We start from the raw sequence: 26,175 nt of genomic DNA, 5'->3' as shown, positions 1-26,175 counted from the left end.
AAACATTCCTGCTGGTGTTGCTACTGGGTGTATTTTGCATGTAAAAGCTGTAGTGGCGGGAAGGTGCTGTTGTTACGGGGTGGAGTGTGTCAGCTCTCAATTCATTTTTTCTGTTTTGAGCAGCCAAATATGAAGGACTTTGGAAAAGTTGGAGATATTGAGTCTGTAATGTGAGCTTGAGAAAGCACCTCAATACTGAGCTGTAATTAATGATTTGTTTTCTGTGAGCTTGTCCTTGGTTGCAAAAAGTAGATGTGTATTGTGCATTGAGTTGTAGATTTTATTTTACTTTCTGAAGTGGAGAAACACCGACTTTTAAGGGAAAATGATGAAGTTACAACTGTGGAGCCCAGTGTGGTCCACACAGGCTAGCTGTTGTATTCCAAATATATGATTAGGGAAAGCATGCATTTATATAGGATTTATTTTAAATTTCTTTTATCTTGCCCACTCTTTCCTTGGGGGAAATGTCCCTTCATCCTGTCTGCTGTATATCTGCTAGGGGACAACCGTTAGAGACTTCCATGTGAACAGAGAAAATTGGATTTCGTTGAAAACTTCTGTTTTATTAAAATTATTTTTCAGTGTAAGGCACTGCTATTATTGTTATTTTGCCTACTCTCACCTAGGAGACAGAAACCAACTAAATATACTTCCCTTTTTGGTACAGGCCCTTTTTTCTTTTTATGTCTGAATTGAGTTACATATAATTTGGGAAGTGTTTGTCTGATTGCTGAGGTTTTGTTCTCAGTTTTAAGAAAAAAAAAAAAAACAAACTCTGCCTGTAGAACTTGAAGTCTGGCAACACATTTGCTGAATTCAATATCATAAGTGCAACAGCTTTGATAGAAAATTTGTGACTGCATAATGTACAGTTGGGTAAAATATTTTACCACCTTACTTGTTTAATAACTGTGTTGCTAAAATTCCATAAAAGCTTGCCAGTACAGTGCATGGTTGGGCCTTTCACTCCCATCAGTGGCCTCTGAAGCTGAACATTTTTTTAAGGTGCCCTTAATTTGTCATATAATCATTTTGGTTTTTAAATACTGGTCTTAAATCCATCCAGGTTCCTTAAGATTATTTCACTATAAATACATTCTGGTTTCTACTTCATGGTTACCTTTCCAGTCATCAATAGTGAAGAATCTGTTGAAGTTGGGATTTTGCAGTTACCTTTCTTGTAGCAACCTGAATCCAAGAAAGCTGAATGATGGTTGGGTCTCAGCTTTGTCTGGGCTGTGATTTATATTTTGTGCTGTTCTTCCTCATCACCCAACTGCTTTATTATTGTATTTGAGATTATGTCCTAGACTGTTATATTTGGTTTTTTCCCCCCTTCTTTCTTTCTCCTTCCACGAACTCAGAAGGTCTCACAGAGCAATGCAACAGAGCAAGTGCAGTGTCTGTGTAATGCTGTTAATAAAGAAATGAGACAGAATTATTAAAAGAAATAAAGGTCATCCAGGGTAAGAGTTCATAGAGTTTTCCAGCATTAGAGAACAAAGCTGTATTAATAAAAAGAGGCATTTAGAAGTTTTTGTGGTTACAGTGCCCCCTCTTTAGCTGGAGTTTACAGAATACTGATGCTCTCTGATAGCCTAAGCCCCAGATCTGTAGATGTGTGAGTTTTGCCAATAGCATCAAAATGACACAGTGTTTTCTTAGGGGAACGAGGCCATTCCTGTCGAATTGTGTGGTTATGAAAACATGACATCGACCTCTTTGGTGCATAGGTTATTTTAATTTGGTTTGAATACTTTCCATGCTGATTTAACCTTTTTAAATCAAGTATATTATTTTTCATCTTCATGAATGTAAGAGTTCTCTCTGTTGTGTGGGATCATGAACAGTGAGATCTTTTAGCACAAGAGCATATGTTGTATCTGTAAAAGATGAGGGTGACATTGTTCTAAGCATTGAAATTCCTGGCTTTTTAGGGGATTTCTTTTTCTTTTTTTTATTTATTTAACAGGAAGATATCTAAGGATCCTTAGCAACTTGTAAAAGAGTGAACAAAGTTCAGTTAAAATATATCTGCTATTGCTTGTTTGAAAACCAGGTTTTAATTTACAAAAATCAGCTCTGTATTTGGCATGAAGAAATAGGATTGTGGTTCTTCTTGTGGGAAATAGGGTAAAGGTTTTATTGGAACACTTGCTTGATACTGGAATTCTGGTGCCTTATTGATAAAGCAAATTAGATGGTAAATAATATCATTGTAGTTTTGAAGTCAGTCGTGAGAAATCAGAAGGAGTATTTTCACTCTGTTGGCTTTGAAAATCACTAACAGCTGTTGTGCTTAGTACTAAACATATCCTAAATGCAAAATACAGAAGAATGCTTTTGACAACATAGTCCTCCCGTCTTTTATAAACTTATGTGTGATTAAGGGTCAGTTTTATTATTATTTTTCTTTATCTTTAACCTTGAATTGTATTAAGCAGTTGGATCTACTTCTGAAACTTTTTTTATCATGCATTGTTTTGATAAAACTATAGTGGCACCTTTATAGCAAGGTCATTCAACTCTTCAAGCTGTAGATATTTAAGCACCAATATATTTTTTGATGCTGTTGACTTGATGGGAAGTTTTAATGTGAAAGTTGTTGGAAATTCAATATTAAGGGTTTGTGCTTTAATAGGAATCTGAGAATGATTTCAGTGCGAGGAACTGTTAAAAGAATGTCTGTAGAACAGGAATTCAGGGCTCCTTTGAATTGTGTTTGTCTGATAAGTTTATTTGGAAATACTCTGAGAAGAAATAGGCTGTGTCAGCTTTAACCAGCATCTAAAAAAGACTGATTCTTTAAGAGGGAGGAAATATGGCACCAACATGGAAAAGAATATAGGTAGAAACCTCAGGGGCCTAAATTTAGGGAAGAAAAATTGTGCTGCAGTTTCTATAGAATGTAAAATCACAGTCTAGGAAGGATTTAATTTTGAACAGAAAAAAATACCATTTTGAAAGGAATCTCTCCTCACAGTTCAAGGCAGGATAGCAAAGTTACTGACTCTTCACAAAACAACCTATCTTTTTGTATGTAAATAAAACAGATTTTTGTGCTACACATGAAAGAAGTATTAACATGAAATTTAAGTCTAGGTGGTGTGTTTTAAAGCCAGTGTCAATGCTAATGCATTTTATGAGTGTGGGTACTTCCCTTTTTCCCTTTTTCTTAGAATTTTATCATTTCACAAGTACTAGATTTTGTGCTCATGAAATATGACATATTTTTAGATCTAGAGACCAAAGGCTTTTCATTTTCAGTGGAACAAGGTACAGCCAGACTGCAGAAAACATTTCCTCATGTTGCTATGTCTCAGATCTCATGGCTTTAGCTGAGGTTAGTTCCTTGTCCTTACACTGCCAGTGCTGCTCTGGGAGTTGTGAAAGAGTTGCTGAGTGTCTTGAGAAATAACCATTAAGTGTGTGGGTGCCTGCGAATGTGTGTTGAGATCACAGCACCGTTGTCACGGTGTAGTAGTTTTGATCACTTCCAGCTCGAACAGCTTCGAGTTTAATCCACAAAAAGTGTGAAGTCTCTTAATATCTGTTCCATTTGCATTTCTGACTGCAAGCCAGTAAAATGATGTTAATTTAGCAACATATTCTAATGCGTGTCAGTACTGTACTGTGACCCTTTTTATGTTCAGTAACAGTGTGCTATTTATTCCAGGATGATGTGATGATGCCACAGCGGGTTAGGCTGCAGCACGAAGTTGCCATTCAACACCCAAACAGTGTGAGTACTTTTTTCTTGTGTGTATTTCTGGGTTTTTCTTTGACAGAGTTCCGGATACATCTTTAAAAGGATATGAAAATTTCACAGTGGGGCTGGTGGAGGCAAAGCAATAACCAGTGTATTCTTTTCCTTTATTTTTAATCCTTGCACTAAATAGGAGCTTTGATTGAACTTCTTTTCTTCCTGTTATTTTCTCTGTTCAGAAAACCAGATCTCATTACAACAGTTGATACTCTTTTGCAAATAAGTATATAGGTTTGGTTAATGTCTGTAAGCTAAAGGAGAATGCCTTTTTTATGTAGCCCTTCTAAGTCATGTGAAAAGCTGCAAAGGTTTGGCTACAGTTCTGGTTTATCTGCTTTTAATAATTAAAAAACTGTAAACCATAGGGAATGTATGGGTTGTTGCCACTGATGAACTGGCCTACAGTTCAGCTGATGTTTCTCTCTCTGCCTGCCTGCAAAAGAAAACATCATTAGAATTCCATTCTTTATTCCTGTGAAATAAACTGTCAGGAATATTCTGTGAGATAGTTTTTCTCTGATCTGTATGATTTGGGTTTTATATGATTTTCTGTGATTAGGGTCAGTATTCTTTAGAGAGAGTTTGTGCATGTGTTCTACTTATCCAAAGATTATATATAAATAACTTGTTATGCCAGTTAATTTGTCAATACTATTGACAAAGATATTCCTTTATAAACACGAAAAATGAGTTTGTATTCCTATCAGCAACATTCAGCAAAATCAGCCTTGTTGTTTTCACATCTCTGACATTTTTTCTTGTGATAGTTATTTCAATGTGCAAGAGGTTTCTGGAAAGGAAAGGTCGATTGACTTGGTCTGTCACAAAGGTGTTTCCTGCAGGTGTCTGAAGAAAACACACAATTTTAGGATTATTGCTCTCTGTCAGCTAAACACCTTTTGAACTTTTCCTCCAAAACACACTTGCTTCAAAGTAGAGATGATTGCAGTCTTTTTAGCTGAGGAATGTCTGCCAAACAACCTGCTGCTTAGTGCTGGGATGTGTACCTGCTCATCGCACCACCTGTACTAGGGCTCTTCTGAAATCTGATCATCCTCACAATGTAATTTATTAAATTATAGCTTTAATAGTACCTGAGTAGCAGTTAACCCACCTCGCATTACAAACACAATAAAATGATAAATGGAAAGTTGTTTTTGTTCTGATATCAATCAGGTAATGTAATTCTGTAGTCAGAAGCCAAAAACCAGAAAGGCAAGTTGATCCAGTGTGCTTGTTTTATGGAAATTAGTGCTAAGAGCTATCATATTTCTTGCTTATATGGCTTCTATAGATGTAAACTAAGACTTTTTAAAAGAGACTCAATTCAGCTAAACAGTCTGTAGTCTTTTTAGAAAACACTTGAACTGTTTTGTTTATATTGTTATCCTTCAGTGCCCAACAACTTCCAGTATGAACTATTAAATGACAATCAAACAAGAAATAAAGAGGACCTGAGTAGACTGAAGGGTCTTTGTGATCTGTTCTAAGCAACACAAGCTTGTTACTGCCATGCTCTAAATTCATGTAAATTTATGGTCCTGTTTCACTGTGGTGCTTGTGGTGGCCTGGCCTTGGCTGGCTGCTGTCACTGCTCAGAAGGACAGGGTGGTGGGAGAAAGAGAAGGTGAAAGAACTCGTGGGTCAAGATAAAGGTAACTTACTAAAAGCAAAGGAGTAGACCTTTGGTCAGTTTGGATCAGCTGCCCTTAGTGCCACCCCAAGCCCTTGCCGACCCCAGCGTCCTGGAGAGCAGGAATGTTGGAGACACAGCCTTGGTGCTGTGGGAGCAGGAGCCAGACCTGGTGTGTTACCAGCACACAGCACTGGGAGGGCTGTCGTGGGCAAAATTAACTGTATTTCCACCAGACCCAGCACATTTTCCATGTTACAGGTATAGAAAATATGTGGAATGCCTGTGTGGGGTACAACCTTCTTGGGTTAATGTTGGGTCTTACAGAATTCTTAATTCAAAGGCCTGAAGGGGAAAGGGGAACATATCCAGCTGTTTCTGGTGAGCAAATAGATCAGTTTGCTCCAGAGCCCCTCAATAGTTCTGACACAACTTTGAGAAAAGTTGACCTGGGCACAAATCTACTGACCAGTGTCCAGGTGGACTTCTGTTCTTAAAAGAATGATCTCTCTGCTGTTCTCAGAATAATCATGCCATTCAATTTTCTGGCCTTGGAAGATGTTTGGGGATGTTTGAATGAAGTTTTGTTCTGTATTTGAAGTTCTGGCCTGGCTTCAATCAGTCTGATAAACCAGAGTAGGTGGAGGGGTGGGAAAAAAAAAAAAAAAAAAAAAAAAAAAAAGCAGAAGGTTGAGAAATGCCTGTGAAGCAGTGAGCTTTTTTGGTTTGTTCCTGAAATTCTAATTTGCAGACTTGCACTTTCCACTGTTTTGCAACTTCTTCTGACCTGGATTTTTGACTTTATGTAGTCTCAATATACTTTCAGAAATTTTATTCCTTATCCTAGTCCTGCTCGTTGTTACTGGGAGTCAGATTTGAAGACCAGTGTTCCCAGTGGGCCCTGATATTGTTGGCTTCAGTCTGCTGTTGTTGTTGTTGTTACTGTAGATCTACAGGTAGGAAAAGTCTCCAACTTTCTCCACCAAGAGAAATCTCCCAGGTCCTAATTAATCCCTGAGGTTCTTCCTCTTTTGTGTTACTCTTAAATACAAATTGGCTTACTCTGACTTGAAGCCTGGTTACTAAACAGCAGAACCAAAGATACCAGATGCCTCTGGGATCTTCCCCACAAGTTATTCTTTAAAGAAACCTGTGTCCCCATCTCTGAAAAAGCGAGAAGCTTGCCCCAGGCTCCGGTACTGGAACACAGCTGAAGTAACAGCAGCAGCCTTTGTGTCTCATTTCCTGTATAGACTACTTAATTGTGCTTTAAAGAGCAAGTTAATTTCTATTCTCTTAAGCTGCTCTTATCTGGAACACTCCTTTTAAAAAAAGGCTTGCAGGGTGGAACTGTTCTGTCCTTGGAAATGTTCAGAGTGCAGGATTTTGACTCTCAAAATACAAATCACTAATACATTGTGCTTTTTATTAACAGCAGCTCTCCATGACGGCTGTCACCTTGTCCTCTGATGACTATTTTACATCATCTCTAAGTCCTGTTGGCATGAATTCTATAAATAGACACTCTCAGAAGAAACAAATTTTTGAGACTTTGTGTATTTACACTACAAATTCTTAAATTCTGCTTAAGAAGTAGAAGGCTCAATGCAAATCCTGACTCTCAGCAGCTGTGAAGCTCAGGGACATTGTACTGGCGGTTAATAATGTAGTGGTTCCCATCCCTCTGGCACTGATTGCCCACGTGCCCTCACGTTACACTGTGCACAAAGGTGCCTTCAAATGGCCCCTGCTCTGCTCAGAAAAAGGAGGACTTTGTCAACAGAGAATGTGCAACTCTTCTTAAAATTTCTCACTCTAGTTTTTTTCCCTAGAAGCTGCATCTATCCCATTTATCCAGAGTAAGCCACGTGTTGCTTCTTTACCAACCACAAAACATATATGCTTTGTTGGCAGCTAATGAGTGGGAAGATTCGAGATTCTATTCCCCTTAATTCTGAAAAAGTCATGCCTTCATATCTTATTTTATATAGGCTTGTGTTCTTCTGGAGGAGATCCAACCTTGTGTACATACTAGTGTTCTATGGAACAGCATTTCTGAGTTTGGAGTAGCCCAGGAAGTTATTTCCCAAACCACACACACTGTGCAGTCTTTCACTCTGCCTCACATTTATTCTGTTATTTAATTTCAACAGAGTAGTACCCTCTGAGAACTCCCAAAGCTTTTTCTTTCAAGGAGAGAGGGGAATGCCAGAGAGATCTGTTCCCTGGGTGTCTTGTTGCTGGATGCTTCCAGAAGGCCCTGCTCTGGGCATGCTGAAGGAAAATCACTGGATCTGAGAACAATCTTGGAGACTGTGAGTAACATTAAAGAGCTTATAACATAGCTAAACTTTTCCTCATGGTCTCCCACCTCAGTGAGAAAACAACAGAGTCAGAATGTGGGCAATAGAAATATTATTTCCTCTTGTTTTCACTGGCTCAACAGGAGGTGAATCAGTACCAGTGTCACAGTGGATACCTTTGTATTTGTTGTGAAATTACTATCCTCTGTCTCAAACAGGTAGGATACCTGGGCATGTGAGAGAACATGAATATACCATTTGCATTTCTTCAATGAGCAATTCTCACTATTTTGCATCTCTAAAGCAGATTTTTGGCATATTCTGTAGCTTGGATTTAGCTCAAGAGCAGCAGTGCCTAAAGCCATTTTTATCTATTGCATTATCTGCCTGTGTTAACCAACTGCCTGAATTCTGCATATCTTTGATGGTTAATGTGACTCTGAGATAGTTGACTGGATCGAGTGAACTTGAACAATGCCTGGGCTGGTGGCTCACAGACCTGTTCACCTGCCCTGGGAGAGCTGAAACAAAAGTTGCACAATCGGCCAATGGATTGGAGAAATCCACAGATGAATCAGAGCTGAGCTGCTCCTTTCTTTAAGAGACATTGGCTGCTTCCCTCCCACCCCTACTGAACTTCACAAATTAACTACATTTAGAAGTTAAGGGGTAGGGTTTTTTTTTTTTCATTTTGGTCTGGAAACTTTTTTTTTTTGGAAATTCATAATCTAATAGATAATTTTTTTTTCTCATCTCACTGTACCCTGTGCTGTTCTGCTTGTCAGGGCATGTCACACCTTTTTGCCACGTGCTAAAAAGACTGTTTTTTCCTCCCTCCCTTACAGAGAACACTAGCTTGAATGATATCATTATTTTCTTGTGGCTAAAATGATCGGATCCAGCTGATTCTGTAATTTTGTGGTGTGGAAAGACTGTGAGTCTAAGTGAGGTTTTATTAAACTGCCATAAAGCATAACTAATTCATCATGCTGAATATTACCTCTCTGTCCTCCATTTAAATTCCATTCTGTATCTCTATTTCATTTTCATCCTTCCTGTGCGCAACGAGGTTGTTGGTGATCTTCTCTCCTTAAAAGCTTTGTCCTCTGGTTGTGGCATATAGCTTAGCAGATTTTCCTTTGATAAGTGCTTTTATTTTGGACGTGAAGTTGATTAAAGTCTTCTTTGTGTAGAACTTAAATAATCTTTTTTTTCTCCCCAGTTAATTTGCACAGCTCTCCCTCTGACTCCCTTACTCAGCACGTTTGAGACAGATCAGAGTGTGCTGCCCAGGCCTGTCCCAGCAAGCACTGCCTGTAGAGGTTAGCTTTCATACAAGAATTAATTCCTACAACAGCTATTGAAGAGACATTAATTGAGTACTGTCATGTCTTGAATGACAAATCAAATTTGTTTGCATAAACCTGTTAGCAGGAATTTGTTCCACTAAAGGGGCTGAGTAGATCTGAAGAGGCTCTGGTCTGTCTTTGGTATAGACAGAAGGGAAAATGAGATTATATTCCATGCAGTTGTTGATTGTTCAACATCAGTTGATTTTTGATGTGGGGAAAAAAACATGTCCAGAGAAATATTTTCATGAACTAGTCTTAACTCTTCTGGTCAGCAGTATTTTTTTTATAGTCAGTTTCCTTTTACTGTTATCAAACTACAGAGTCTTTTACATTCTTCTCCAGCGTGTGGAAGATGTAACTCTGAATTAGGGCTATCCAATAAAGATACTTATAAAAACATTTTTAGTTTTCACTTCAGGAAATTGTCATTAGAGGCTTTAAAAAGTCATTTATAATATTTCAATAATCTTCTCTTGGTATGGAGGGCAGAAACTGAAGCAGCAGTTGTGTGAGGGTTTTGTTCTGAAGTGGTGATAGTGGAGAATGTTTAGAGGAAAAAATACGATTCCTTTTCTTTTTTTGCACTGAGGAATATGAGAATTCTTTCTTTGACAATGTGAGAGTATTATTCTTATATTTTCAGTAACTGGGCCTTTCCATGTATATCATCCAGATCTGCTGGAATTCAGCTGCGTCTTTGCTTTTTATTAGGCAGCTTCCTTACAGATTTTTTTTAATTTGGAATTTCTGAAAAAAACCGCAGAGCATTTTCAAAGTCACGATGTCAGTCTGAGTCTGTTCTACATTTAACCAAATAGCCCAAATGGGAAACAGCCAAACTTACACGACTTTGTAATTAAATTTGTGTTTAAAATGGTCTCCACATGCCCATAACCCCATCAAACAATTGTGATTACTGGAGTTTGATATTCATGAAAGTCTGATTGTAATGTATTTCATTCATGTAAACATATTTCATTTTTAAAACTATGTCTGAAGCATAAAATGTTTGAAAATCAAGATTCCCTCTTCCTGCTGTTCAGACATTTTGCTGAGGTGGTAACTATTACAATCCAATCAGACTTTGTGGAGCTACAGGCAAAAGAAATTGGTACCTCTTCAGTGATATTTACTTGAAGATTTTCCCAAAATGTCGTGTTCAAACTTCATGAATTCACATGTGTGACAACATCTTTTTAAATGTTCCTGTGTTGTGATGCTCACCTGGGCTCATTCTGATTACACCACCTTGACTTCTTGTTTTTCATATAAATTCACTAAAGAAAATTCAGGCTTCCTTGGTTTTTAATTACTCTCTTTTTATGTGCTGCAAATAAACAGTAACATCCTTTTGTGGACTTTGGACTTGAACTAGTGTCAAGTAGAATGTTCAACAGGTGTTCTATAAATACGGATTGCTCCAAGATAAGAACATCTGTGGAAATGGATATTCATCTGACCTAAAGGCTTCTTTGGGGAGTCAGCACTATCAACATATTTTATAATTTTTAAAACATGCCTTAAATACACTAGGGTGTGTTTTGTATATTTACACCTAATGCAAATTACCTCACAGGTGTCATGTTTTGAAGAACAGTTTCCTCCCTTGGAAATGATTGGGAGAGGGAACACATTTTACTACCTTCTTCCTGCAGTATATAATTTTGGAAAGATTTTAACCACATAAAAATATTTCTTTAGTTTCTTTTTCCTTAGTTTATTTTTCCTTTTTGATTGCATTAAATGATGATCACGAAATCTTTCTTAAAGGAAATTACTGCATCGAAATTACTACAATAAAAATAATTGAAGTAGGGTTTGGAGACAGCAGAGGTGACATCTACCTTTCCTTAACACAAAAGATGTGGTCTTGATTAACTAAAGCTGTTCCTAAACATTCAGGATAAGGTAAATAACCCTTATTAGCTTTTTAATTTAGGATTTTTCCATCTGTGGGCTCTCATAAAGAGGCATATTTGGGAAAAAGGTGTCGTGCCCTAAAGATAATCCTCCCTATTCTGCTTGTTATTTGGATAGTCTTTCTTTTCACAGAACACTATCTAGGATCAGATGTTATGATCTTTCTGATTAAAGCTTCACTAGGTACTTAATTACGTTCTCTTCAAGGAGGTTTCCATCATTCTGTCATATTTCTAAAATGAAACAGAACACTGCACGTTCTTCCTCAGAGTGCAGAATAAAGTTCTGTACTTTATATAACCTTTGAAAGCTGCATTTTTTTTGTACAGAAAAGCTGTGGAGTTTTTCATGCTAAAATGTGTATTTTTCTAATACCTATTTCAATAACAAAGTTTCTTAAAAGATGATACATTATAAGAAGAACTCCTGTGTATGTTTGCACATCCAGTGCCTACTGCCTTGTGGAGAGTTTGTGCTTTTGCCTGTCTTTGTTCATTTCCTCCTTTTTTAAAAACAAGGATGGAAAATATTGGGATAAAATTGAAGACCAATTATTTTTTCATCCTCATTTCCTCTTTAGTACAAGGGGTGGGTTCTGACCCATAGGCTGCCTCTTGAATAAGGAAGATTGTTTGTGGTAAAGGAAGTTGTAGTGATTAAAAAACTCAAAAACACCACATCTGCAGAAAGTGCATTGGTTTTAATTATTGCCAACTCATTTAAACTTTTTCCTCTCACCCGCTTCCTTTTCCATTTAAATGTGCAAGGGAAAATGTAAAACCTAAAGTGATGAAAATAAGAAACATCTCTACCTGAATATTGCGTTTCAAAACCACGAGTGAAAAGCTGGAGCAAGTTCTGGCATGTCAGTGCCTGGGTGTAGAGTCCTGGCGTTTGCACATGACCGACATGGGACTGAAATACTCCTGTGTTTCAGTGGAGCAGTTTTGTACCTCACAGGACAGTGACTATAGGTGACTCTAAGCAGAATTTGGTAATTACGCAGTAATCCTGCCTAGGTCCTCTGAACGTGAGCATAACTCTGAATTTACTGAATGTGCTCGTTGGATTTTTATTTCACACATTGTGGCTAGCCCAGGGTACTGTGACCTGGAGAACCTCACTGTTATTTGTATTATTGATATTTGTATTATTGTTATTTGTTATTTTAGTTGTATCATGATCATATTGTACTGGCTTTATAGCTCTCCCAACTCCTGAAAATGTTTTCAGTGCAGTGGCAATAAAGTGCATATCCACGACATTTATTCTGATAATCTTGTTTAGATACAATTCATTAACCCCACTCCTAGTTGTGTGGAGTGGATTTTAGAGAAGAGAGATTCAGGTGCCTAAACAGTGATGTGTGATCCAGAAAAGAGCTGTCAGGATCCAGTTTAATAGCACTTCTTCTGTCTGCCTTCACCTCTCCTTGTGTGTGTACAGATAATTCATCAAACCTGTTCAGTTTTCTCTTCAAGTGTGAGGAGTTGAGATTTGAACCAGTTGTTCTTTGAACTTCAGGGAATTACAGTCCTTTAGCTGAACACCTGGATTCAACATTCACTTTAGTTTGCTGAAATTATCAACAGCATTTATGAAATTATCAGGCTGGTCAGAAATCAATATAAAACTGTGAAACTTTGTCCTCTGCTTCTAATTTAAATTTCAAGCTGCCTGGAAAGACATGACTTCACTTACTACTTGGCTGTAATTGAAAACCAGGTTTTCAGAAAAACAAATTTGAAATTCTCCTTTTTAATCTCTCACCTTTTGAAAGCTTTTTGTATTCTGTATCTGTTCAGCTTCGCTGTGACTCTTAAAATAAAGAAACTAAATTTCCGTCTTGTGTTCTCATAGAATAGCTTGAGAGATAAAGTAAAGGTAATTTTTCCCTTTTACCTTTTATACAGAATTTTGTAAAGTGTCTTTGTAAGTTAGAAAAACCTAGGGATATGCAAGAGGATGCTAATGAGGGCTTGATATATGAATACTAGAAAGTTCTATTTTTAAACAAAAATCATCCTTGCAGCACAGGATAGATGTACATCTGACACAACCTTTGTCAGGTTTTTATCTCTGTGGTGTGCCCCCATTAAAAACATCTCTATGAACTCTTCTAACTGATATTCAGTTTAAAAGAATTTTAGATTAACTTTCTGAAAATATCGTAGTATTACTTAGCTGTAATATGAGGGCTCAGTTAGGATGAGGATTGAAGTTTTCCACAGTAATTTGTTGTTGTCATTGAGGAGACATTTTCTAGTTCAGAGACATTCTGGTTTATTCTTCTGGGATAAGCAAATAACATTTTCTTTTTTTTCCATGCTTGTTATTTTGGTTATATTTAATCATACTCTACATGGTGATGTTTCATTGCCAGCAGTCCCCCAGCAAGATCTTCTCGTGGTGGTTTTGTTCCCAGATCAAAAGTATTCGTAACCGCACATGCAGAACTCTGGCCTGACTCCTCACATCTCTCTGGGGTTTAAAGCTCTGTAAACATAGATACCTGGAAGATTTATGAATGCTTAGGGAAAACAAACCAAGGAACTTTCCCACCTGTTCTTGAACAGAACTCGATTATTGGAAATTTGTGTTCAGAAGCACTAAAACACTGTGGTGTTAGTTCTCAGTGGACAAACACATCCTCAATAGGAAGCGCCATCAAACTCAGGAAGAGAAATGGAGAGTTACAGTATGATGGGAGTGCAGTAGTTGGTATAAATCAGTATCAGCTTACTTTGCATGAATAATTAAGTCCTGTGGTACCCTGAAGGTTTTGTGTAGACTTCAGACTTTGGGGGGAGCAAACAGCAGAGTTCTGTCCAGTCTCACTCCTGGGTTCTCCTCAGCTTTTTCCTTTTCTAATCAGAGATTTGTAAACAGTTTAGTGTTTCTATGAAACTTCATTAATATGTGTCTGTGCAGATACAGGTAACATGTAATCCGGTAATATGCTCTGATACATATTGGAAGCTATTTCTGAACACCTACTGGCATAACAATACTAAAATTCATATTTATCCCGTACAGAACAGTATTGGATAAGGAGCTGTTGCTCAAGTGGTGCTTCAGTGACCAAATCCAAATGAGGTGTCTACATTGTTCTGCCATGAACAAGACAAATCAGAATATGTGGGGGATTGTCCTTATTTTGTATTAACTAAAAGTAATGGGGTGTATTATAGGTTATGGCGCTGTCACTAGGATTGTCTGGTGTCAATTTCCAAGTTCCAATTTTCATTTGCTGAACTAACTTTTGGTTGAAATTTTGCATTTTAGATGTCTGCTTTTGGAAAACTTCCTTTGAAAATTTCAACCAAAGTGGTTCAAATAGTCCCAAGAATGGGGTTATTGGAAAGATAATCCTCAGTGTTTTCTAGAGACCTTTAAAGTCTGTAACTATTTAATATTTGAGCAGAGCAATTGTGCCATATTATCTTATGAACATAGAAAGGGGCTAGTAAGGACTGCATAGATAATCTTAATTCTTGGAGTTGCCATGTTTTGAATGTTTATTTCATGACACTGTTTTGTTGCCACGTGGGTGTACAGCAGTTTAACCTAGGGGATTTATCTCATTTGGCTTTAGATTGTTGGTTGCCAAGTCAGAAGAGAGCCACTGGACTCTACTGAACGATACACTCGCTGGATCAATAACCTAACCCAGGAACAACTTCTTACACAGGTATTTTGCTTTCAGCTGTGTCTGAAATTACAGCAGGAAAATAGAGCAAGAGGTTTCTTTGGATGGATTTTTTTCAGTCATAAGCAATACTTGATAGTTTATTAAGGTTATCAGATTCTCATATTTAAACAGAGTTTGTTGAAGAGAAGCCAAGGTTATGGTGTGGGTGATCATTACAGAACAACGACTTCACACTGAGTGAGGATGAAGCTTTCAGGTTTGGAGTGAGCCTTCCATGTCTCACTGCTGCCTGTGGTTAACTACATATGCTTTCATGTTCTAAAATTAGGGTTTTCTTTTCAAAAAGTGTATTTATATACAAAAGGGGGGAAACAAAACATCTTTCTTGAGAATGATTCTTCTCCCACCCAAAGTAGTGACCACTCCTGTATCTGTTTAAGTGTTCCTTAGGATCACTTTAAACCAGTAGTTCTTCAGGCATTAAACATTGGGCTCATGATATGTGTTTGTATGTGAGATGTGTCTTGTGCAACTGAAGATGACGGTTTTGGCATAAGGAACAGTTGTTTCATTAGGCAGGAGGCCAGTGCTGAACTAAAATAGAGACTAAAAGAGACTTTGGCAAAAACAAGTTAAGCTGTGGAAGAAATCAATCCAGCTTGTGGAGGAATGTTGTACAGAATATAAGAAATCTAATGGATGGTTAGCAGAAAACATCCCAGCAGGCTTTTAGATCCAAGTATTTGGGCTTGGGTTTTGGGATGCTATGTTAGGAAGACATTTGGTTTTCATTTCCCTGGATTTAAGTGGTTGAAAAGATTAACATATCCTTATTTGTTAGGCTTCATTATAAACTGTGTTGTGTTCCCTGTTACCTTAACTCCAAAAACCTCCTCGCAGGCCCTGCTATGGTCATTGTAACACAAGGAGTAATCCACAGACCTTGTTTTAAAATCACCAGTGGTATTACAGGTCCCTGTAATTCACCAAGGGAAAGTAATTACAGGAAAAGTTACCCATGGAATATTTGGATTTCCCTGTGAGTGTGGCATTAGAAAAAAATACAGATTTAAATGGGTGTATTTATCTGATGACAGCATCTGGATCACTGGGTTGGTGAAGAGAAGGAAAAACTTGAGGATGTAAAAGCTTGTCCTACACAATCTGAAGTATTTTATCTAAATGGCCACTGGATCTTCGATGATTCAAGTGGAAAAATAAAGCAAATATCCTGATTTTGAGATTATGCAAAAAACCCCCCTTCATTTTAAATAAGATGGGAATCTATGTGTTCTGGAAGAGATGATTTAATACGGTGTTTCTGACAGTAGGATGCAAATCTGATGACCTGGGAAGTCCCTTGCAATCTTATGTGCTACAAATACCTGTTAAAGCCTTAATAAATGCATTATTTTTACATATAATTTAGAGTCACACATTTTAGAGGTAGATTAACAATTTTGGATAATACATTGCGTTTGGAACTAGCAGAACTCGTGGTACTTACCCATGAGTTTATTAACAAGATGAGATTTATAGATTCACGCTATTTATGTGTTCCTCATTATTTTTTAGTTTATTTTGTTCTTCACCAAGCTTAATGTAGAAACAGAAGGTCCTCAAGGACAGTAGATTGCTGAGAATTCTGTGAAAGTCTGAAGTTTTGGGGAAATTGTGCTGCACCAGCTGCAACTCGTATGTTGTTAAGCACCACAGAATCCCCTTGGAGGGAGATTTTAGGTGCCCAATCATCAGACGAGCTTTAGCTGTGACTCCAGCCTGGGGCAGCTTGGCTTTTCCAGCTTTGGAGCTAAAATTCTACTTGGTTTCCAGAGCATGTGAGCACATGGCACTTCTCCTGCTTTGGTATCTGTTCTTCTGATTAGAAATTCAGGTAGAGGGATAATTATTTTGCTTTTTCTTACTTTAAAAAGTATGGGGCGGAGGAGGAATTGGGAGTAAAAGCTGTACTGTAATAATCAGGCTATGAATCAATTATCTAAGGTTAGGCCTGATTTGTCCCAGTCATCTACCCTGATACATCATACGCTTTATTTTGGGTGTATTTTTTAAACTATTTTCACTGCATAAACCCCAAAAAACTATAATGATGGACCTGTGCTAATAGATTTGTAGAATCTCTGGGAGGAAAAGTCCTTCAGGGAATTCAGGAAAATTTGCTTTAATTTACAGCACATTAATCTGCAGCAGATTCCTGTAGTGAAAGCATGTTCAGCTTTTTTTTAGCTGTCTCTGTACTCAGTGCCCAGCTCTTTCCAGTCACTTCTGCTGCATTTCTACACCATGCACATGCAGATTATTTGTGCTGGAAATTGGGAAACCAAGTGATCAATTGAAAAAGGAAAAAGAGCCAACTGTCAAGACCATGTCATCCCCTATCATAAGGTTTATGTTATTGATCAAATAATATCCTGTGGCACTGGATTGCTCTCCTGGGCAGTGCCCAAAGGCAGGTTTGGGAGTGGAGGTTGGTTGCAGACGTTTTGGGAGGTGCCTTCAGACACCTCTGTGCTGGATGCTGGGTTTAAACTGCTTGAGTCAATAGCAGCTTTTTGGATCAAATGTCCATCCCCAGTCCTCATGCTGAGAAGATCATTCAATACAAAATGCTGCCAGCATTTTAACTTTTCCCTTAGCCCTGGCCTCTTGATGCTTACTCATCCGTTAAATGTTTCTCTAAACAATTATACTGTAACATTCCAAAGATACTTTATGGTATGCGTGAAATTTCAGAATGTACACCCCAGAGAGTGTGGTGGGAGTGAGAGAGTACAAAGAGAGCATGATGATGAAAAAACCTACTTTAAAAAAGATCAATATTTGCTTCTTCAGTGTTATCTTCTGTATAAATGACAGGTGATTAAACCCCACTTTTGTGGGTATACTGATATAAACCTTAAATATATGTGTTCTGGAAGACTTGCTCTTTCTGGCCGAGAGTTAAAAACAAATAAAAATGGACAATTGTAACTGTTCAGTAAATGCAGATTGCACTGACAGGTACATGAAGAAAATCAGCAAACAAATTAAGAGAACTGACTGCTTTGATGTTGAAGTAAGTGGAAAAAAATGTAGATTAAAACTAATCCGAGGGGATATCCGAGTCCAAATTGTGCTTGTAAATGTGACTGAGGTTTGATCATGCAGCCCTTCTTTTACACTGGAAATGTTTACTGGGCTGTGTAAATGAAAAGATCTGAATGGTTTTAAGGCTGGATTAATTGCACAAATATTTATACAAGTCATTTTTAAGGGCTGTTGCTGACTGTAAGTAAAAGCTGAGTTCCTGTCCACATCTGTTAAATCACTGCTTTAGGTTAGTTTAGTCTCTCAGCCTGTTAAGTATTCTGTTCAGCCTGAAGCACAGTTCCATCTACCATTTTTTCCTCCTCGAAGACAAGACATTTCCATGCCTTCACGTGGTTGTTCACTTAGGAAGCAGGCAGCAAACTTAGAGTGACTCGTGAGGAGACTCCTGCCAAAAGGAAGGGCCTGTGGATGATAAGGCTGGATTGTCCTAATGTAGATAAAGAACTGTCTGAAGAAGCCCCAGTGATTCTGGATGACTGTGTCTGTATGACTTCCTGATACACGCTGGACTTTGCAGGTTATCTTGGAGCTGTTGGTGTTGGATAAATCTGGAAATTGTCACAGGTGATTTGTAGCTCTTAGCAATAATCTCTGCCAACCACCTGACAGAAGAGCAATAATTAACATTTTTCATAGCACACACTCTGCTCTAATAGGTGCCTGTTACATTTCACTGACATCTTTAGAAGTTGTGCTTTTCTACTTACTAAGTCTTCCTGTATTAGAGTTTAATTAATATTTGATAAAGATTCATGCTACAAATCAGCATTTACTACAGATGCTCAGTTTGGAAATAGATCCAGCATTGTGGTGGAGTCAGAGCATGTAGCTTGTTTTTAAGGCAAGAAGGACCTGACAGCATGGCTGGACCTTTTCCATAAATTCAGTGCACTAAATATTGCATTATCATCATGTATCTCAACAGGGAACTTCTTAGTGGTCAAAAGCTGGTAGGAGTAGATTGCAAGCAGGATGAATTTTCCAGGTGGGCCACAGATTGAATATCTCTGGCTTAGAGCAGCTGTTTTGTCTACCTGCAGACAGAAAATTCTGCGTTATTAGTGCTTGGGTTGGCTGTCCGTATGTCACAACTGAAATAATAATCAAGGCAGCAATCTGAAAGGGGATGTATGCAATGCCTGCTCTCTGGTTATGTTAGTAAAGGCAGAAACTGGCCAGAGGGAGAGGCCTTCTTACTTAAGAATGAATAAAACATGAAAAGGCTGATTGAAATCCCCTCCAGCCTCTCCCTCCCTCCCCCCTATCTTTGCCACTATTAATGGCTCACTTGTGTTTGTTGTCTTTCAATAAAAAGATACTCAACACTTTCTTGGGATTTTTTTGATCTCCATTTCCTCTTCCTTGACCCATGTTATCTAAAAATGTGGCATTAATAGTGAGGTCCTGATGCTTTTCTACTGAGTGAAGAAGCCACAGTAACTGGTTATTACAGCAGATCCTAGCAGTTTGTATGGGATTGAGCCTGTACCATATAAGAAAAAACAACTGGCTGCTTCCTTTTGTGGTTGGTTGATCCTTGTTCTCCTCTGGCGGAGAATGAACCAAAGTTTCACAAGCTTGACAGTGTTTATATTTACACGTGAAAATACATGTCAAAGGGTTCATGGAATTCTAGAAAGTTTAATGAGAAGTGGCTTAGCCACATCTGTGAGCTCAAAGCACAATTAGAACTTCCCAGTGAGGCTTTATGAAAAGGCAGCTCAGGGTCACATATTTTGAACTTAGAAACAGGTTTGCTGGAATTCTGAAATGTATGCAGCTTGTGCTTTGTGTGTGTGCAGTTTTGCATGAGTTTAAAGGTGTCCCATAGGGGAAGGAGTGGTAAATTTTTCCTCTTCATATCTTGTTGGATAATTTGCATGATTAAACAAGGCTGGAATGTGGCTCATAATACATGGTAATGTTTAAATGGAACAGAAATATTGTAATATAGTATAAAAGGGACTTGTGATTACAATAAGTTTGACTTTATTCCAAAATGTTCTTGATGAATGCAGCATTACAGCATGACAGATTCTTGTATGGCAGAAAAAGCCTGATATGATTTTGATGGACATAGAAATGAAACTGGTAGAAACCAGCTATTTCTGATGTGAGCTATGATTTGTTCCAGCTGATGGTATTTTCTTGTATTTTTAGTAATTAATCATACCCATAAGGAATGCAACAGATTTGCATCCTAAACACCCTTTTTTTTGAGACATTTGACATAGGAGATGGACAGGTAATGCCAAGTGTAAAGGAAAACTGTCAAGGATTAAATTTTCAGAAATGCATAATTGGCTTTCCAAGTTATTGTTACCATTTATGCCTTCTCAATACTCTTGAAAATTACTTTGAAAAATAGGGCAAGATGTTAAAATAAATTGAAGACTCAGTTGTTAATGCAGAGCTGCAGTTGAGGACATGGATGGAACCAGCTAGTAACTTCCAGTTTCTGAGTGCTCCACTTAACTCTTGTTTGATCTTCCATATTTATCCTGCTGATGTGCTTGTGCTGACTTCCAAATAAACAGCCCTTAAGCTTCGCTTTAGGCTTTTATATATTGACTTTTATAGCTTCAGGAACTGTACTTTTGCCTCTTTTTGAGGGACAAAATCCAGTCTTTATTTTAAAATAATAGACAGGATATTGAAGTAGCCCTGACTTTTTTTTTTTCCTTTCAAAACAAAAAGCCCACTCCAAATACACATTTCCAACTCAATGAAGTTTATTTTACAGTTGGTTGTCCATATGTGAGAGCACAGAGCTGATACACCCTTCGCTTCTGTAATTTGCTTTCTTTGAATTTGAAGATCAGAGTGCTGATTCCACAAAAGGGGGGAAATATTTTTACTGTGGCTTCTAGTGCAATAAAAATTATGGATTTCAAACATTTTATCTGCAATGCAGCTCCCTCTTGTAGCCTTATACATAGGAAAAACATTTCTTTGTCTTTTGCAACTGGGCTCTGAACAGTTTTTCACTGTTTTAAAAATTGTGTATAAGCATGAGTTAAGCACGTTCTATTTGATCTGTCACACTCAAGATTTTGTTCCTTAATAGTTTTTTATACTGACTTCGCTGTGCCAAGTTTGACATTTGTCTCTACAGTAGTTGTTGCCTTTCTGATTTTTTAACTACTTAAGGAAGCAGAGTTTTAAAATATTTACATCCACCATATCCTCTCATAAGTATTAACAATATATGTTATACTGTTATGTTTGAATTTATAGTTTTCCTTTCTGTGTTGTAAAAAAGCCAGATTCATTGTCCAATCCGACAGCTTTGGAGTATAAGAATCCAGATTTAATGAGTAATTCAGTTTTTATGTAATTTTTTTTTTTTCTTAGTACACGTGTGACAAACTGGGACAGGGGATTTTTATTCTGTTTTTACAGTCTTGGCAAAGCAGACTGTGATTAGAAGTTCTTGAGCTGAAGTTGTGCACATAAAAAAATGACAGTGAGCTTTTCAGTGCATGTGTCTGTGAACAGCGGGTCCTTTTTCATAGAGAATGGATATTTGTCTGTTCACTTATGGCAATTTCATCATCTTAGAGGTGAGTAGCACATCCACTGATGCCTTAAAGAGCCTTGAAATGAAACAACACACTTTGGAGATTATATTAGTGTAGGAGGTGATATAAAGGCTGGTCTTTATTGGAGGCCTCCAAGGAGCAGATATGGAAAATGCCCACCCCTGCACGGGGTGAATGCAGTTTTATGAGCTTAGCAAATTAGCACAACTGGCAAAAATCCCCAATTAAAGACCAAAGTGGTGAGATAATTCCTCCTCAGTTCAACCCTTTTATGAATCCTCCCCACTCTAGATAGGAACTAAACTCTGTTTATGAAAGTGTGTCTCCAAGAGCTGATTTCAACCTTGGCTCCCAGAGAGCCGAGATGGGATAGAGGCCTTGGACCCTCAGCTTGGAGCCTCTGGAATGTGTTTTGTCTTTTTGCCTATCAAGGTAGGGAAAAGTACTGGGGCTAGCTATAAATGCAATAATAGGCTACAGAGCTACAAAAATATGTGTCAAGAATATAGAGAATATATAAAAGCAAATGCTGCTGGTAAGCAGAATAAGAGGGCTCAGTATTTGCTGCAAACTACTTCTTGGATTTCTTCAGAGCTACTGAAGCAGAAAAAGCAGATGTTACTAGACTTCTTTTTATTAGACTAAGTGGGTACTATGCATTTATGGTGTTGAGTTTATTGGAGTAGATCTGAATCATGCTTGTCAACATAAAAGATAGGTGTTCAGAAAGTTTGTATAATAAAAGGGATTATTATTTTCAGGTGTATAATTCCAGAGCATGCCAGGAGGTCTATATTTATTCTGGGTAATTCTTTGCATACCTATACTGTAATAATGTCAGAATGAAAAAAATGTAGTCTTGAATGTGTGAATCTCAGGGTTAGGATTATTTTATAAAGTAGAAAAGGCAAATTGAGGAAACTGCTTGTTGTCTGGTGAACGGTTCAAATTTTACTTAAAAGAATGTTTTAATCCTTATAACTTTGGAGGATTTATCCAGCCACAAAAGAAGTGTGCTGTCTGTAATGTAGCACAAACAGCCTTTTGCACTCAATGTGCTTGGTCTGCCTCTGGTTTGATTTTTTCCTTATCTAGTGTACACCTTTTAAGCCCCTTTGCAATGTTCTGTTTTAAAAGCTAATAAAACAGGGTCCAAGTTTATGCTTAATATCACCTAATAGTTTCACTGACAATTGAAATTTATTTTGAACGTTCATTCCAGACTTTTGTTTTTCTGGAAACCCATTGGTTTGACACTGTGTAATTTTGGGGACTTTGGGACTGTACGGGTAGGTCTTACACTCTATACTCTTATATTCTGTATTTTTTTTGGTGTGTTTTGTTGTATGTTTCATTTTTGCCATCTTCCACTGCAACTTTTGGAATTGGTTGTTCTGGCTGTGACAGCCCCCAGCAGCTTTCACTTTCTCACTTCATTCTTGGTTTCGTCTCTTCCCTTATATAATTTTGTCTTTCCCTGACGCTTCACAAAAGAGCCACAAGTTCACCACATCCTTAATTGCCCATTCATTTTGCAAGGAGCAGATTGCTTAGTAGTTTTTAATGAAGAAATTGAAATTTCCACCCATGAGTACAAGAAAGTAGCAGAGGAATAGTCATCTTAATATTCAGGAGAAAACAGTTCTGTGTCCATGAAACTCTCTCACGGGCCTCAGGGGAAGGAGATAAATTGGTCACCAGGTTGGCAATTGCATTTTAATGTTTCTGAGAGAAACCAGACTGTGCAAGTGCTCACACACTTTTACACACTTCACTTGGAGCACTGCCAGGCCAGCAAGGTAATACTGAACCCACACTAGCAAGAAGCAAATGAACTGTCACAGCATTTACAGCTGGGAAGGTGCAGAGGAATCTCAGCTTTATTATCACAGAAGCCAGAAGGAGAGATAAAGAAATCATTGCAGTGGTCCTGGGTATAGTGTGTGCTTCAGCAGCTCTCTGTAAGAGGCATGTTTAGCTTTATGTTCTCAGTGTTCTGTTCCTTCTGTGCATTTCCTGAGTATTTAAGCTAAAGGAGAAAAAGATTTTTTTTTTTCCCTAGTGTTGTCCCATATGCAGCCAACAGTCAACCTGTGCTTTGTGCAGGAATCAGTTAAGAAAGCCTTATCACGTTATATTCCAGCCCTGGAAAACTGGGAATTACACTGGCAGGGACAGACTCCCCTTGTGATTTGTTCTTTAATTGTTTCTCTTTCCATTCTTCTGCTTCTCCTGCTCATGAAGAGTCATGAGGGTTGCACACAGGCTAATGTGCATCTCCCTTTTTCCTTTCTCCTCTTCCTTTTTAGCCAGGCCTAGTGACCATCTAAAATTGTAGCGTGGCTATGTCCCCAGAGTTTTATCCATACCTTTCACATTGGCACTCTTCTATTATAAATAAATAAATAAGTTTTTGGTTGTGAAATGAAAATAAATTATAAACTGCTGCATTTGAATGTTTGTCTTAGAACCCCTGATGGCTCACTTAAAAGAGCAGGAAAATTGAGGTTTCAAGTGGCAGTGCTGCTAAGCTGTCCTCAAATGTGTTTCTTTTTTGAACTGAGACTCAGGTCATGTTGAATGTGTCTATTGGTGCATCTGCATCCTCACTTTTTTAGGGCTGTGATGTTTGAGTTGAGGTTTGTTGTTCCTGGCATGAAATAAGCAGTCAGAGGGATCACAGCTACCTCTCATGGAGGTCACTACCTCCACCAGTGGGCTGGTGCTCCATTTCTCTCCAATATTTGAAAATAATGTATTATCTCAACTGCCAACATTTATTTGGCCACCTGACTTTAGAAGGGAATAACCAGCTTTGCCTTCCTACCCTGAATTCCATTTTAATGGCGTCTTTCAGAAGAATGTAAACCTTAACCTACAAGCAAAACAGTCTCTCTCTTAATTTCAGTGTCAGATTTTGCATTCAAAAAGGAAAAAAAAAGCAAAACACAAACCCAACAACCTTTGGAGTCAGTAGGAGAGATTTTTTAATGTGTCATAAAATTATTCATAGCTGTGCAGAGCAGATGTTGACAATTAGAAGAGAACAGAGGCTGGTCTGTGGTCTCCTCAGTTTCACGTGGGTAGATGAAGGCTCGAGGCAGAGGCTATTTCCTGTCAGCACAAGAGCAGGTCCTGGGGGCTGCAGCCCCGTCAGATCATACAAAGTCACTTTTGTGTGGCCTTGGTTCTGTCCCTGGGCTGAAAGAATAATGCTGCTAGAAGGCTCAGTGTTCTGGTCTGAGAGATCTATGACCATTGATACAGAATTATGGGTTGAAAACTTTTTATGGATTTTGTGTTTCTTTGCTAGATGTTTGCCTCCTCCTCAGAACAGCTGACCCTTTCATTTACTGCAGTAATTACCACTGTGTCATTTCACATTTTAATTCTTTTAGCTTGAACCATATTTAAAGCACAGTCCCTCCCAAATTTGAATGTATTTTTACACAGTAACTTAAATGGGAGCAATTTCCTGCAAATTAAAAATGATGGAGTGTTATCCTTCTGCCTTCAAAGCAGTTTTCTGTAAAATTCTTATGGTTGCAGGTGACCTGGGGTACCTCTGCTGTTGACAGCTCTGCTTGGCATACTCGTGGAAATAGGCATTTCCCAGTAGTTAGAAGAATTTTTACTGGAGCTCATTTTGTCTCTTAGCTGAATGGGCTTGTTGAAGTAATGATGGTGTTGATGCCATGTTCAATAAATTCCCGTTTTCCTCTTTGCTGGTAGAGCTGTATAAATAATCATGTATTAGTGATGGAAAATTAGAAACTTTTTTGTCTGCAAAGAAGTACTTTTGATCTTCAAGTTTAGCAGGTGCAGGCAGTGATGGAGGAATCATCCCTGGCCCTTTGGGAGGCCATGGTCAGAGGAGAATGAGCAAAACCAGCTTAGTGGAAGGAGAGGAAACTTTGTGGACCTGGTTGCTATTCAGGATCAGAAAGATGCTTTCTAGAATTTGAAACAAACAAACAAAAAAAACTTCTGGTGTTCTGCCATATATTAAATTCACTCTTGCATGGCTTTTATAACCAAGCTGTAGCCATGGAATGTGAGCACGTTAATGTCAAGTTTCAGTGATTGGGTCTGTCATGCTGCTGCTCTGTACAATGGAGGATGCTATTGAACACAAATAGAGCATTGATAAAATGACAAAAGCAAAGCATAAAAATATTTCTTAAATGGCTGAAACAGTATCTGTAGTAAATACATGTTTTGTTATTCAGGAACAAGAAATTATTTTCTGTCTGACAGGACAGCATGCATTTCACTGAGAACAGGGTCCCTAGTGATAAGAATCTGTGTGTTGTGTGTATGACTCAAAGCTTGGGTTGCTTGGGCTTTTTTTCATCAAGTAGGTAACGTGAATAATTTTAGAATAAAGAGGAAGGAAGAAATTACATGCCTCAGTAGCAAGCATGTGCTCTCTGATACTTTAGTTTCAAGTTCTGTATTGAGGAGAGGTGAAGTCCAAAATCTCCTTTTATAGCAGGATACCAGGTGCAAGCAGTGAGACATAGAACTCAATTCAACTTTCTCTTCAGTGAAAATTATAACACAGCTTCAGCCTTGATGGCAAACTTCCATTGCTGTGGCAGGGCTTGTGCTAATTTGTTAGGAAAAATACATAAGCAGTGCTAATCATATAAATTTTAATCTGAAAGATGCCAATGCATCTGCTGTGTGACTGGAAGTCCTGGTGAAGGAGAACTCTTGGAGCAGCCCCAGCCAGGGCACTGACACCCTGAGCCCTCTAAAGGCAGGACAATTAAGGATTGGTAATTAACAGTTGCTGTAAAAATGTAAAGCTGCCCGTGTCAGACAACATTTTCAGAATGTGTCATGCCAAGGTATTTACCTGCAAATTAGTTGAAAACTGTCCATTGTTCC

At 38.1% G+C, this 26,175-nt stretch overlaps 1 protein-coding gene across 9 annotated transcripts in view; it reads left to right on the top strand.

The window, feature by feature from the left end:
* B3GNTL1 (UDP-GlcNAc:betaGal beta-1,3-N-acetylglucosaminyltransferase like 1) overlaps positions 1-26,175 on the top strand; it is a 109,428-nt gene that overhangs the window by 13,504 nt on the left and 69,749 nt on the right. For 7 of the 9 annotated variants that reach the window (XM_032128570.1, XM_032128573.1, XM_032128569.1 and 4 more), the window contains 2 exons: positions 3,680-3,745; positions 14,573-14,668. In XM_032128570.1, the coding sequence (XP_031984461.1) occupies positions 3,680-3,745; positions 14,573-14,668 (162 nt within the window). Of the gene's footprint in view, positions 1-3,679; positions 3,746-7,575; positions 7,718-14,572; positions 14,669-26,175 lie in introns of those variants that run through there. The other 2 variants (XM_032128578.1, XM_032128574.1) reach the window with 2 other exon arrangements.

The sequence above is a fragment of the Corvus moneduloides genome, chromosome 19, assembly GCF_009650955.1.
Source record: "Corvus moneduloides isolate bCorMon1 chromosome 19, bCorMon1.pri, whole genome shotgun sequence".
In the NCBI taxonomy this organism is placed as follows: Eukaryota; Metazoa; Chordata; class Aves; order Passeriformes; family Corvidae; genus Corvus; species Corvus moneduloides.
Note: the sequence above shows the minus strand (reverse complement) of the source record. Positions and strands in the feature narration are given on the sequence as shown.